We start from the raw sequence: 13,348 nt of genomic DNA on the forward strand, positions 1-13,348 counted from the left end.
TCAAAAACAGAAAAAAATTCTTTGGGCATGCACCACCATCGTGGTGCACGCCCATAGTCCCAGCTACTTGGGAGGCTGAGGTGGGAGGATCTCGTAAGCCTGGGAGGCTGCAGCAAGCCGTGATCACGCCACTGCACTCCAGCCTGGGTGACACAGCAACACCCTGTCTCAAAATTAATTAATTAATTAAATAAAAATAAAGAGAACTTCTGGGGGGCTGGGCTAGGCCCTGTCCCTCAAACACTGAGTGCGGAGCCCTTACGAGGGAGACCCCTCTCCCTGTCAGCTCTTGAGGCTACCGGCACCTCTACACCAGTAGGTGACCACATTCACCTCCTTTCTGGCACTTACATCTTTATTTCTTTTTTTTTCTTGTGAGACAGAGTGAGACTCTGTCCAGCCCAGGCTGGAGTGCAGTGGCATGATTGTGGCTCACTGCAACCTCCACCTCCCGATACAAGCGATTCTCCTGCCTCAGCCTCTGGAGTAGCTGGGATTGCAGGCGCCCACCACCACACCCAGCTAATTTTTGTATTTGTGGTAGAGATGGGGTTTCATCATGTTGGCCAGGCTGGTCTCGAACTCCTGACCTTGAAATCTGCCTACCTCGGCCTCCCAAAGTGCTGGGATTACAGGTGTGAGCCACCACACCCAGACTTTTTTTGTGTTTTTAGTAGAGATGGGGTTTCACCATGCTGACCAGGCTGGTCTTCAACTCCTGACGTGAAGTGATCCACCTGCCTCGGCCTTTCAAAGTTCTGGGATTACAGGAGTGAGCCACTACACCCAGCCTTTTTTTTTTTTTTTAAATCCAACTGTCTGGAGTGTAATTCACATACAATAAAATGCACCCATTTTAGGCAAACGATTTGATGAGTTTTGACAAATGCATGCACACGCTCCAAATCCATCAGCCTAGAATGCCCCCGCCTTCCCCTTTGTGGTCCATCTTCTCCAGCCTCCTCCGGATCATCAGGCAGGTGGAATGACACAGGAGGAGCTCTGCTCGGGGTCTGGCCGCCTCTGCTCATTGCCGCTGAAGGTGTGGACTCCGAGTTGCCGTTGTGTGTGTGTCGATGGTTTGCTCCTTTCGGTTGTGTGCACGCACCACAGCTCGCTTACCCTTCACCTGTTCATGGACATTTGGGGCCTGTGCTGGTAAACTGCTGTGGAAACTTGGGGGCAGGCCTCTGTGTGTGTGTCTGGCTTCCTTCTCCTCCTGCTCTGATTTCGTGCCTCTGTTTCTCCAAATAAAGCCCCGTTGTGGTCCTGGAGCATGGGGTGTGGGGCTGGAAGACTCCTGGTCTCCAGAGGGGCGGGGTCCCCATGAGCGTGTGGTAGTTGCCAGTTAGAAGTGTGCCGGGGCTTGCCCCGGAATTCCCTCCTGGGCGAGCAGCTGTGAGGTAAGGAGACCTCTGTTTACCTTGGCCGCCCCGTCCTGGCCTGTGGACTCCATGCTGTGTGCTGCACAGAGCTGGACTCAGGCCGGCCGGGATGGGGGTGGAGGCAGCAGGCTGGGAAGCCTGGAGCTGACGGCCTTGTACACAGGACCCCCAGCCTATCTCAGACCCACACCTTGCCTGGGCACCATGGTGCAAGCCTGATGATCAGATCAGCAGAGGGCCTTGGGCAAGGCCCACACATCCTGGGCCTCAGGCTCCTCATCCGTAAATGGAGTCCTAGCCCTTGCCTGGCCCATCTCCCAAGGCTGGCTGAAGACACGGGGAGATGAAGTGTGTGGAAGGTTCTGTGGTGTGAGGGGTCTTCCAGGCCGACCGTGGCTTCTGCTGTGAACTAGGGGCCAACCCCCGGCCCCCCAAGGAGGAACCGGGGAGCTCCCAGGTAGCAGGGTGAGGGTGGGGACTGCCTCCTTGTCACGGAGACTCTAAAAGCCTCCATGCTTGGGCTATTTCCCCTCATCCCAGCCTCTCTCTGCCCTGGATTAAGGACTCCTGGTGCCTGGGATCGGCCCTGCCCCTCAAGCACTGAGCACTCCTCCCCAGGTGCTGAGGATGCTGACACCACATCACCCACCTCTTCTGCAGCTGCTACCTCTTTTCCTTCTAAGTCAAACTGTACTGCAGTGTAATTCACAAACGATAAAATGCACCCATTTTAGACACACGGTTTGGTGAATTTTAATGCCTTTTTTTTTTTTTAAGATGGAGTCTCACTCTGTCGCCCAGACTGTGGTATGATCTCAGCTCACTGCAACCTCTGCCTATCAGGTTCAAGTGATTCTCCTGCCTCAGCCTCTCAAGTAGCTGGGACTACAGGTGCGCATTGCCACCACACCCAGCTAATTTTTGTATTTTTAGTATAGGCGGGGTTTCACCATGTTGGCCAGGCTGGTCTCAAACTCCTGACCACAAGTCATCCACCCACCTTGGCCTCCCAAAGTGTTGGGATTACAGGCGTGAGCCACCATGCCTGGCCATAATGTTGACTGTTCTGCTGTCTTTGCAATTCTTGTCATTTTTGATCAAAGGGCTCCAGGTTTTAATTTTGCAACGGGCCCTGCAAATGATGTAGACAATCCCTGCCTGTGGCCCCAGGGGCAGGGCCTGAGTCTCCTTCCTGGGGCAGCTGAGTGGAAGATTAGATACCAAGACCTCATGGTGCGTTTGGATGAAATGAGGGCCGTGGTGACTTCCTTCCCAGAGCCCGGCTTCCAGGAAGGCAGGGCCACCAGAGCGAGTCCGCTCACCCCGAGCAGCCTCACAGAGGCCCTGGGGGCACTGTGGGCTGAGGGAAGCCTGGGGAGGTGGCAGGTGCCAGGTGCATTTGAGCTGGGCTTGGAAGGGCCAGAAGTGGAAGGGATCCTGGGGTTTGAGGAGGGAGGGAAATAGAGCAAGAGAGTTGTGGGACCGGCAGAAGGGCTAAGGCAAAGGCTCCTCTGTGGGATGCAAGGGGCCCCCGAGGCTCAGACTCCAGGCCCAGACCTGCCCCAGGCCCAACCAGGGAACACCCCCAGCCTCAGTTTCCTCTGTGGTGACATGAAGATCATAAAGTGCACAAAAGGGGCTGGGCACGGTGGCTCACGCCTATAATCCTGGCACTTTGGGATGCCATGGCGGGCGGATCCCTTGAGGTCAGGAGTTCCAGACCAGCCTGGTCACCATGGTGAAACCCCGTCTCTACTAAAAATACAAAAGATTAGCTGGCTGTGGTGGCATGCGCCTTCCTGGCAACTCTGGAGGCGAGACAGCTACTCAGGAGGCGGAGGTTGCAGTGAACCGAGATTGCACCACTGCACTCCAGCCTGGGTGACAGAGCAAAACTCTGTCTCAAATAAATAAATAACATAAAATAAAAGGTTATGTTATTTGAACTCGTGCACAAATTGCCAACTCTGCTCCCTGAGGATTAAGCATCCTGAAGCCGGGAGGGTCTACAGGCGCTGCACCTGCCACTCGAGTGTGGCTCTCAGAGTCTTGTCTTGGAGGCCAGAGAACAATCCCGGTGACGTGTGAACCCCAGCCCTTTGCTCAGCATCTCCTGGAGTGGGTGTGGGCAGGTGGTAGGGCCCCAGGCAGACACCGCGTAGGTGGAGCAGGTGGGAATACTCCCCAGGAAACAGACGCTGAGGGTCTTCCATCGCCCCAGACACAACATTTATTTCTCTACCAAACAGCACGTCAGCAGGTAGGTACAGGGCCCTGCTCCTGCTGCCACCTCCTCACCTTCCCGCAGGAAAGGAGCAGAGAATCTCTGCAGGCACCAGATGCCCTAACTCCCCCACTGCGTTTCTCTCACTGGCCCACCAAGAACCTGCAAGAGAGAGGAGGGGGGAGGAGTGGGAAGGGTGGCTACAGAACACGGAGCCCATTGCTCTGCAAGGCAGGCTGAGCAGCTTTGGGGGACTAGGAAATGGATGTGAGTCTTGATTTACATGCAAAATCATCACTTTGCACCCTCTCTAGGACAGGCAAAGCACAGGGCAGTGCCTGATACTGTTTCCTGACACACCTAGCGAGTTTTTGCCTAAGCAGCAAAAGCCGACTTAAGAGAAAGATTCTGTCCATCAAATGGCACCTTCCTGTCATCTGACCTGACGCAATACACCAGGAGGGAGGGAGGGAGAGAAAGTGCCCGTGGGGAATTAGCCATCCTTAGTGATAACCTTTCAGCTCAGGGCTGTCGTGGGCAGGGGGCAAGGAGTGAGGCCAAGAGTCCAGGAGAGCCCACCAGACTTGGAGGCCCTAGCTGTGCAGGCAGGGGGCTGGGTGGAAGGGCACCTCGGTCAGGAACCCGAGGCTGTCTGGGGTCTCAGGTACCAAGGACGTGGATGGGGAGTTTGACCTCTGCACGGCACAGTGGGCGACAGCGAGACTCCGAAAGTCTTATGTGCTCAGGACAGGGAACCCTGAGTCCAGGAAGCGAAGGGGGCTGAGACAGTCCTTCCAGGCTGCCTCCCAGGAGCAGCATCTTTGCTCCGTCCCCCTCCCGGGTCCTTGTGTCTCTGCTGACCCTTCACCCCCTGGGCTCTGCACATATAAACAGAAACAGCCTCAAGCTCTCAGGAGCCGACTTTGTGGAAGCAAAGCAGAGTGGCGGGGACTGCCCACCCTTGCTGTGCACAGCTGGGCCCAGATGGCCCCTCTGATCCACCGTGGCTGACCAGGCGCAAGGGAGAGGTCAGAGCGGGAAGAAGGACCCCCCAGGAGTCCTCGTCAGTGCAGAGGCACCAATCACCAAGTGAATGTCCAGCTTGTAAGCGAGGGAGAGCAAGCTCCAGACGGGCTCATGATTTGGGGGTGGAGGGGCCCCGGATCTCTGGGTCTGTTGCCAGCTCTGGCTTCCTGGCTGCCCCCGCCTCCAGCCTGCAGCTCCTGGGCTAGAGCATCAGAGCGGGGAACTTCCCAGGAGAGTCCAAGAGACAGGAATTACAGAGCCTGCAGGCCAGAAGGAAGTGGGGACGGAGACCCCAGGAAGGGGCCAGAGATAACCGTTCTGGCCTCAGGCCTGTGGTTTATCCGGTGGGGCCCAGGGGGCAAGTGGGCAAGTGTGGTGGCAGAGGCAGGGATGGAGGCCAATGCTTGGACACCATCAGTCTGAGGAGCAGCCCGGAGACTCCACTCTGTTCCCAGCACTCACTTCTGGTTCTTTTCTTCTGGAAGAAAAACCCAAGAGCGTGTTAAAATGTATGCGTGCCGGGCGCGGTGGCTCACACCTGCAATCCCAGCACTTTGGGAGGCCGAGGCGGGCGGATCATGAGGTCAGGAGTTTGAGACCAGCCTGGCCAAGATGATGAAACCCCATCTCTACTAAAAATACAAAAGTTAGCCAGGTATGGTGGTATGAGCCTGTAGCCCCAGCTACTTGGAGGCTGAGGCAGGAGAATCGCTTGAACCCAGGAGGGGGAGGTCGCAGTGAGCCGAGATCTTGCCATTGCACTGCAGCCTGGCACGACAGAGCGAGACTTCATGAAAAAAAAAAGATGTATGTGTAAGGAAGGGCACACATCCAGGCGGGTTCCTTCCGGCCCCTCCCAGCCCCTTCCAGCCTCCACTTCTCCAGAACAGCCCCAGGCTCCCATGGCCTCTGTCACTCCAGACCCCTTGAGCTGCAGCCTGCTCTGCAAGACACATTCCCCCAACGGCCCCCACGCCTCCTTCACGCCACTGCTCCATGAACACCTCCAAACCCCCAGTACATATTCTCCTGGTTTTAAGTCTGGGGAACTGCCACCCATCATCGCAAGGTTCAGAACCAGGGTCACTCTTGCTTCTCTTGGCCAGCTCTCACACCCAGGCCTGATTCACCCAAAATGCGCTAGCTAATCTCTTCCGCTGCTGCCCCCCACCAGGCCTCAAGGCCTCCTGCCCTGGACCCAGCCCCAGTCTTACCATCCCATCATCCCTCTGTACCTAACATCAAGCCAAAGCTGAAATCCAGTCCCAACACCCCATTTCACAGCTCCTCACTGTCCTCAGGGAAAAGTCTAAGCCAGCCTGTAACCAGGACCTCCCAGATCTCCAATCACCCCCTCACAGCCCAGCCCCCAGGCCTCCCCTGACAGCTGCTCAGTCACACCTGGGCAGAGCCAGGAGGTGTGGCAGGAGGACTGCCCCTAGCCCTCAGGGCTGACCCAGGAGCCATGACTCTCGCCAGGACACATCCCTTGTAAAGGACATAAATCATGGGGCAGTCACAAGCATCAGGCTTCAGAAAAACTTCCCTAAAAGGCCACCCAGCTGGCTTGGGAGTGCCAAGGGTCCCTCTCTCACCCCCGCCCTGTCTGGCTTTAGGAGGCCCCAGGGACCTCAGCCGCGCGCTGGGCAGGACTGGCTGGGCTTCCAGCAAGCACATTCCTCGGGGTGCCTCCACCCCACCCCTCAGATGGAGCCGCAGGTACCCAGCCTGTGTCTGTCCTTCAGGATCCAGGCACCACCTTTCCAAGCCAAACTTCACAGGTACCATGGTCAGCCTCTCGGGGAGGTGGAGGTGGGGTGCTGCCTGCGATGGCTCCCAGGGCCAGAGCTCTGCCTCCTCCCCAGATGCCATAATGCTGCTCGCCCACCTCCTGCTGTTAGTCTCACCCCCTTTTTTTTTTTTTTTTTTTTTGAGATGGAGTCTTGCCCAGTCTGGAATGCACTGCAGCCTCCATTTCCCGGGTTCAAGGTATTCTCCTGCCTCAGCCTCCTGAGTAGCTGGGATTACAAGCATGCGACACCACACTCAGCTAATTTTTGTATTTTTAGTAGAGATGGGTTTTCATCATGTTGTCCAGGCTGGTCTTGAACTCCCAACCTCAGGTGAGCCGACTGCCTCAGCCTCCCTAAGTGCTGGGATTACAGGTGTGAGCCACCGCGCCCGGCCCCTGTTAGTCTCACTCCTTCTTGCCTGCCCTCCATGGATGACACAGTCCCCTCCATGCTTACAACCCTTCCGTGCTCCCCCACTGCCCTGAGGACAGCGTCCAGGGTCTCTACCTTGGCACTCAAGGCCCTTGCCACCACCTAGGCCTCACCCCTCTGCCCTGCACTCCGAGCGCATCTGTGCTTACCCAACCCTGTTCCACTAGGTTCAAACGCTGCTTTAACGTCAAAGCCTCGAGAAACTCCCCCTACCTCCTGGCCCAGCAGGAATCTCTCCCTCCCAGCCCTCCTAGCCTGTCCCATCCAGCCAGGGCCCTCCCCCTCCTCAGGCCCAGGAATCCTCCACCATCCAACAGCCAATGAGCAAAGAAAGGCATCTGAGACAGGCTTTTCCCTGCTGGCTGAGACCTTTTAGCTATGGGCAGAATTTTCTCACGTTTACATTTTCTCAGGAAAACCTGCTGAGCTCCTAGGTAATTGTGACCATCTGGGAAATCTCCCGAGGAAGACAAAAGAGCCACCAGAGCTGCCACGTCCCCAGGATACCCCGCTTTGCAGGTGAGTAGGTGTGGCCAACGACGGCTGGAGGATTTCCTGGCATAACTTCCAGGCGCTCCGTCCAGCGGCCAGCGGCCAGCGCTGGGAGGCCTCAGGCCCCCCTGGATGGGCATTTCCAGGGTCAGGTCTGCCCCCTTTTCCACATTTCCCAAGGGTGCCACAGAACACTGGCCAGAAAGAACCAGGCAGGAGGCAGAACGGCCTGGCTCAGCCTCTGCCACCCATGAGCTCCAACAGGCTGAGTACCCACCTGCACCCTCAAGTGAGCCCCGCCAGGAGTCTGGCCACTCCCTGGACAGGCCAGCTCCCTTGCTCAGCCCCTAGGGAATGATGGGTGATCTATTTATAGTCCCCCTCTCCCTCCCCTGGGGCACATTTCTGCCAGAGGTGGTCCTCAATGACCCAGCTGCCCCCATGCAGGCCTCAGCCACTGCCCAGCCCAAGCTAGGCCCCAGCACCACAGTCCAGCCACATGGCCACTGGCTCTGTGCACATTCCCAGGAATGGGAGCTCACGCCTGCTTCCGCCCTCCCAAAGCAGCCCTGATGGCGAGAAGAAGCCGTGTGCCCGGCCCTTGGAGGTTCAGAATCACCCACTCTCAGAGCCCACCTGGCAGAGGCAGGTGGAGGGACCCCATGTCCCTGCCTACTTCTCCCCACCCCCACACTGGCCAACCCGTCCTATCCACTCTGGGGTCAATCTGTGAGCTCGGAAACAAAGAATGCTCCCCTCGCCCCACCCACAAGGTGACACTAAAGAGGCCAATCCGGTGTGGTCTGGGGTCCACGAGGTGGTCGTGGCTGCCTACTCCAGGCCTGCAAGACTGTCCCAAGAATGCCTGGATAAAAGACAGGCCAGTGCAGAGGGGTCAGAGGCCGAGGCACAGAATAGGGCCTAGGGGCCCTGGCCACGCAGTGGGTGGCAGGTGAAGACAGGCTGTGTGGCCGAGCGGTGCTCCTGTTGCTGGCCCAGTGAGCCCAGGACCCCTGTAGTGCCGGACCCCACAGACACCTCGGGTCCCAGCCAGCAGAGTCCCTTCACACCCTCTGCTTGATGATCCAAGAATGCCCTCCCCACCACGTGCAGATGGAGAGGCTCTGCACGCTGCACCCACAGCGTCCACGGCAGCCCAGGAGCAGTGGCAGGTGCGGGACAGGCTGAAGGCAAGCAGGCAGCGGGTGGGGCGGGGCCTCCACTCACCGTCCACGTGCTTCCGGGACAGGTACTTGAGCGCCTCATCCAGCAGGATGACAGGCAGAGAGATCTGCAGCACCACCACCCACTGGCGCCCACTCAGTGGCGTCACCTGGAAAACGAGCTGGCGGGGCGGGGAAGGGAGGTTTGGCTGAAGGAAGCACTGACTATCCCGTGCCCTGGCTGTCTGCCAGCCTTACCCCCCGGGACTCTGATGGACTCCTCGTGAGCACGTCTAAGAACCCCCTGGATGCAGCCCCCAAATCTTTGTCCACTTGATTTCCTCTGCCTGAAGGCCCCCCGCCCTTGCCTGCTGGGCCAGCCCCCACCCATCCTGTGGGGAGGCAGAAGGATTCTGCCCGGGGAAGGTATCATTCTTCCTCCCAGCCCAGCCTTGCACAGTCCCCTCAGCAAGAGGTTTTCCCCTCTCTGTCCCCCAAGTCTGGGAGCTCCTGACAGTGGGGCCACATCTGGAGGCAGTGACTGGCCAGACCCCTAACCTCCCTCTCCTCCAGGTGGCTTCCATTGCAGGGAGGCCCGGAGAGGCCCAGCAACCAGCCCAGGTCCCGTGATGTCTGGGGAGCAGGGCAGTGGGGCAGGCGGGGTGACTCACGGGCAGTGGCGGCATGAGCAGGATGAGGAAGTGCAGGGCCATGGACATGGCCACGGCCGCCAGCAGCCAGGGGTTCATCCAAGGCGGCATCCGCAGCAGCGACTGATTCTCCGAGATGCTGCCAAGGGACGGGCGCTCTCCTTAGGCCCTGCCGTGGGCACCCACCCCGTGGGAAGAGCCTGGCCACTTCCCCAGCAGCCCATCACTGCTGCCCGCTTGGCCCACCAGGGCCTGTCCGGGGCTTGAGACCCCTTTCTCCTTCCCTCAGACCTAATCCTGGCCTCTATTTCTTCAGACCTTAGTCTCAGCCCTCTTTGTCCCCTAGACCCCAGTCCTGGTCCCCAGGGACTCTCAGAATCCCCCCAGGCCCCTCTGACCCTTACATCCCAATCCTGGTCTCAGGACCTTTGGATCACAGTCTCAGACGCCCCGACCCCCAGACCGTAATCCTGGACCCTACTTGGCCCCAGACCTCAATCCTGGACTCCTCTGACTCCGACCTCAGTCACGGACTCCTTGACTCTGGAACCTCAATCCTGGACCCTTGACCCTCTGATAGCAATCCTGACCCCCCCCAAACCTCAGACCCCAACTTGAACCCCTTGACTCCAATCCTGGGCCTCTCTGAGCCCTAGACCTCGACTCTGGACCCTCTTGACCTCTCGATGCCAATCCTGGACCCCCTTGAACCTCTGATCCCAATCCTGACCACCCCCCAAACATCAGACCCCAACCCTGGACCCTCTTGACCCACAGACTCTAATCCTGGGCCCTGCCGCTCAGACACCAATGCTGGAACTCCCAACCCTCAGCCCCTCACTCCTCAGCCCCAGCTCCAGGCCCTGCGCCCAGCCCACCTGTTGAGGGCGTTGCACATTTCAGTGGTCACGAGCACGGACAAGGCCATGGTGGTGGGGAAGCGGGACTCAAACACCTCACAGTCAATGCCAGCAAAGAGTGGGTTGTCCTCGGAGCACTTCAGGAAGTTCCTCTGAAGGCACCGTGGCGGGTCAGAGAGAGTGGTAAGTCAGGCAGGGGGCCACTGGGTGGGAGGAGGGAAGCCTCACCCTGCCCTTGGCCCACGCCTGGGCAAAAGCAGCCCACAAAACGTTGCCATGGGGTGGACCAGGGATCCCGGAAGGGGCTCAGGGTGGAGGGCGCTGCACCGTGCCAGGGAGAAGGAAGGCACAGAGTGGGAAAGGCAGACAGTTCTGGAGCAGTGGAGCAGTGATCAGAGGGAGAACATGTGGCGTTAGCCTGGTGAGGCTGGCGGGACCCTGGAGACCACGGAATAAGGAAATTTGTGTGAAAATCAACCGACAAAACCCTGCGTGAACGAATTTCACCTGTGTGGGACACAGGCCCCGATCACTGTTACTGAGATTCCTTTTACAGCTGGGTGTGGGGGCTCATGCCTGTAATGCCAACACTTTGGGAGGTCGAGGCAGGTGGATCACCTGAGGTCAGGAGTTTGAGACCAGCCTGGCCAACACAGTGAAACCCCGTCTCTACTAAAAATATAAAAACTAGCCAGGCGTGGTGGTGCGTGCCTGTAATCCCAGCTACTTGGGAGGCTGAGGCAGGAGAATTGCTTGAACCCGGGAAGTGGAGGTTGCTGTGAGCTGAGATTATGCCATTGCACTCCAGCCTGGGTAACAAGAGCTAAACTCTGTCTCAGAAGCAAACAAAAAAGATTCCATTTACACCTCATACCTCACTCCATTTCTCCCACTGAAATTGAGCTCTACAGCTCTGACGTTTGCTTCTGACAGAGACTAATGAATGGCAAGGGGCAGCCTTGACAGGTATCTTCTCTGTAATTAACAAGAAGCCGTTAGGGTCAATAAAAGAAGTCGCCTTTGCCCCTGTAACCCTAGGGGCGTTTTCTTTCTGCCCATAAACCTTGTTCACAGAATCTGCTGAGATAAGAGGCTGAACTGAGGGCATCTGGGGGACTTGGCTTGTTCTTTCATATTATGGGGATGAGGGTGAATGTTTCCAACCGTTAACCGGCTTATTCTCCAAAGATACAGATCAGCTCTTGGGAGTCTAATATGAACACAGGGATATTTTACATTAGAAACTGGGGCCATGTGCTGTGAACATAATCCTCAAAGAAAAACCTGTAAAATGCCCGGCTGTCTGATCTACTGTCGGTCCCACAAACACATCTGTTTTCACACACTGCACAAATGCAGACAAGGCCACTCTGGGTATCTTTGCTTCTCTCTCGTGCAGGAAGGAAAATAAACGTGGCTGGATTTCTTATTTTAACAAAGAGATAAAGAATCTGATAATCTCTTAAGTCAATAGTGGACGTTTCTCCAAAACTCAAGCCCCAGCATTTGGAGCAAGTGCATGTTTTGTTGTTTTTGATTTTTTTTCTGAGACAGGGTCTGACGCCCATTGCCCAGGCTGGAGTGCAAGGACACGATCTCAACTCAATCCTGGGCTCAGGTGATTATCTCACCTCAGCCTCCCAAGTAGCTGAGACTACAGGCCTGAGCCACCATGCCTGGGTAATTTTTGTATTTTTAGTAGAGACAGGGTTTGGCCATGTTGCCCAGGCTGCTCTGCTCTCAAACTCCTGGGTGCAAGTGATCCACCCACCTCGGCCTCCTTAGTAGCTGGGAGGGACTACAGGCACACATCACCGTACCTAATTTTTACCATTTTTTTTTTTGGTTGTTAGAGATGGAGTCTCACTACGCTGCCCAGGCTGGTCTCAAACTCCTGGGCTCAAGTGATCCGCCTACCTTGGCCTCCCAAAGCACTAAGATTACAGGCATGAGCTATCGTGCCCAGCCTCCCCTCCATTCTTTTTTTTTTTCTTCTTGAGACAGAGTCTCACTCAGTCTCCCAGGCTGGAGTGCAGTGGTGTGATCTTTGCTCACTTCAACTGCCGCCTCCCAGGTTCACGTGCCTCAGCCTCTTGAGTAGCTAGGATATAGGCACCTGCCACCACGCCCAGCTAATTTTTGTATTTTTAGTAGAGACAGGGTTTCAGCATGTTGGTCAGGCTGGTCTTGAACTCCTGATCTCAGGTGATCTGCCTACCTCGGCCTCCCAAAGTGCTGGGATGACAGGCGTGAGCCCCCACGCCCAGCCCTCCCCTCCATTCTTGATCTCCTCAGTTTGACCCTCTGCCTAAAGTCCCACCATTTAGGGGCTCATTCCTCTGGAGCCTCAATGTTTTAGGGTTTCCCTGATAAAGGTAAGATAGATTTGACAGGCCCCTTGCCCCTCCTAACTGACTGGGATGGGGAGCAGCCTGTTGGCTTGGCAGGCTGTGCTGGTGTTTCTGGGTTTCCAGTGGGCTGTGAACATGGCTCCCTGGGTGGGGATGTCTACATGTATATAGTGAGTGGGGAAGGACGCTGCAGGCCACCCAGAGGCTCTGGAAGTTCAAGAGGCTCCCTAACCATCCCTTGCTCACCAGCTGGTAGAAGTTGACGTGAGGGCCCTCCGCATCACACAGGAACCACCAGGTGGCAGCAGCCACTGTGGCCAGGCCTACGTACACTGTGGGGAGAGGGAGGAGACTGGCTGTAGAGAACAGGGTGGTGTCTGGCATCCGTTTCCCTGCCTCCTGATTCCCTGAATTCCCGGTGGCAGCCACCCTTTTCCTCTCTAAGCCATGTGGGTTGCAGGCACCTACCCTTGAGGCCTGTGCTGGGCCCTCGCTGGTCAATCAGCATCGGCCATACCCTTGGCCACAGTGACTGGAGATTAGCAGGTGACACAAGGTGGCCGATGGATGAGAACAGGCCTGAGGCTTTTTTTTTTTTGAGATGGAGTTTCGCTCTTGTTACCCAGGCTGGAGTGCAATGGTGTGATCTCGGCTCACCGCAACCTCTGCCTCCTGGGTTCAAGCAATTCTCCAGGATGGTCTCGATCTCTTGACCTCGTGATCCACCCGCCTTGGCCTCCCAAAGTGCTGGGATTACAGGCTTGAGCCACCGTGCCCGGCTTTTTTTTTTTTTGAGATAGAGTCTTGCTCTGTTGCCCAGGCTGGAGTGCAATGGCGCCATCTCTGCTCACTGCAACCTCCGTCCCCAGGGTTCAAGCAATTCTCCTGCCTCAGCCTCCCGAGTAGCTGGGACTACAGGCGCCTGGCATCATGCCTGGCTAATTATTGTATTTTTAGTAGAGATGGGGTTTC

At 56.9% G+C, this 13,348-nt stretch overlaps 1 protein-coding gene across 8 annotated transcripts in view; it reads right to left on the bottom strand.

Annotated features, from left to right (window-relative positions):
- Positions 1–3,592: 3,592 nt before the first annotated feature.
- Positions 3,593–13,348, bottom strand: part of ATP2A3 (ATPase sarcoplasmic/endoplasmic reticulum Ca2+ transporting 3) — a 37,389-nt gene continuing 27,633 nt past the window's right edge. For 5 of the 8 annotated variants that reach the window (XM_035299498.3, XM_035299496.3, XM_078372518.1 and 2 more), the window contains 5 exons: positions 12,623–12,708; positions 10,044–10,177; positions 9,187–9,304; positions 8,580–8,697; positions 3,593–5,113 (listed from right to left, as the gene is read on the bottom strand). In XM_035299498.3, the coding sequence (XP_035155389.2) occupies positions 5,094–5,113; positions 8,580–8,697; positions 9,187–9,304; positions 10,044–10,177; positions 12,623–12,708 (476 nt within the window). In that variant the 3' untranslated portion in view covers positions 3,593–5,093. Of the gene's footprint in view, positions 5,114–8,052; positions 8,218–8,579; positions 8,698–9,186; positions 9,305–10,043; positions 10,178–12,622; positions 12,709–13,348 lie in introns of those variants that run through there. The other 3 variants (XM_035299497.3, XM_078372519.1, XM_035299503.3) reach the window with 2 other exon arrangements.

This window comes from Callithrix jacchus, chromosome 5 (assembly GCF_049354715.1).
Source record: "Callithrix jacchus isolate 240 chromosome 5, calJac240_pri, whole genome shotgun sequence".
Lineage (NCBI taxonomy): Eukaryota > Metazoa > Chordata > Mammalia > Primates > Cebidae > Callithrix > Callithrix jacchus.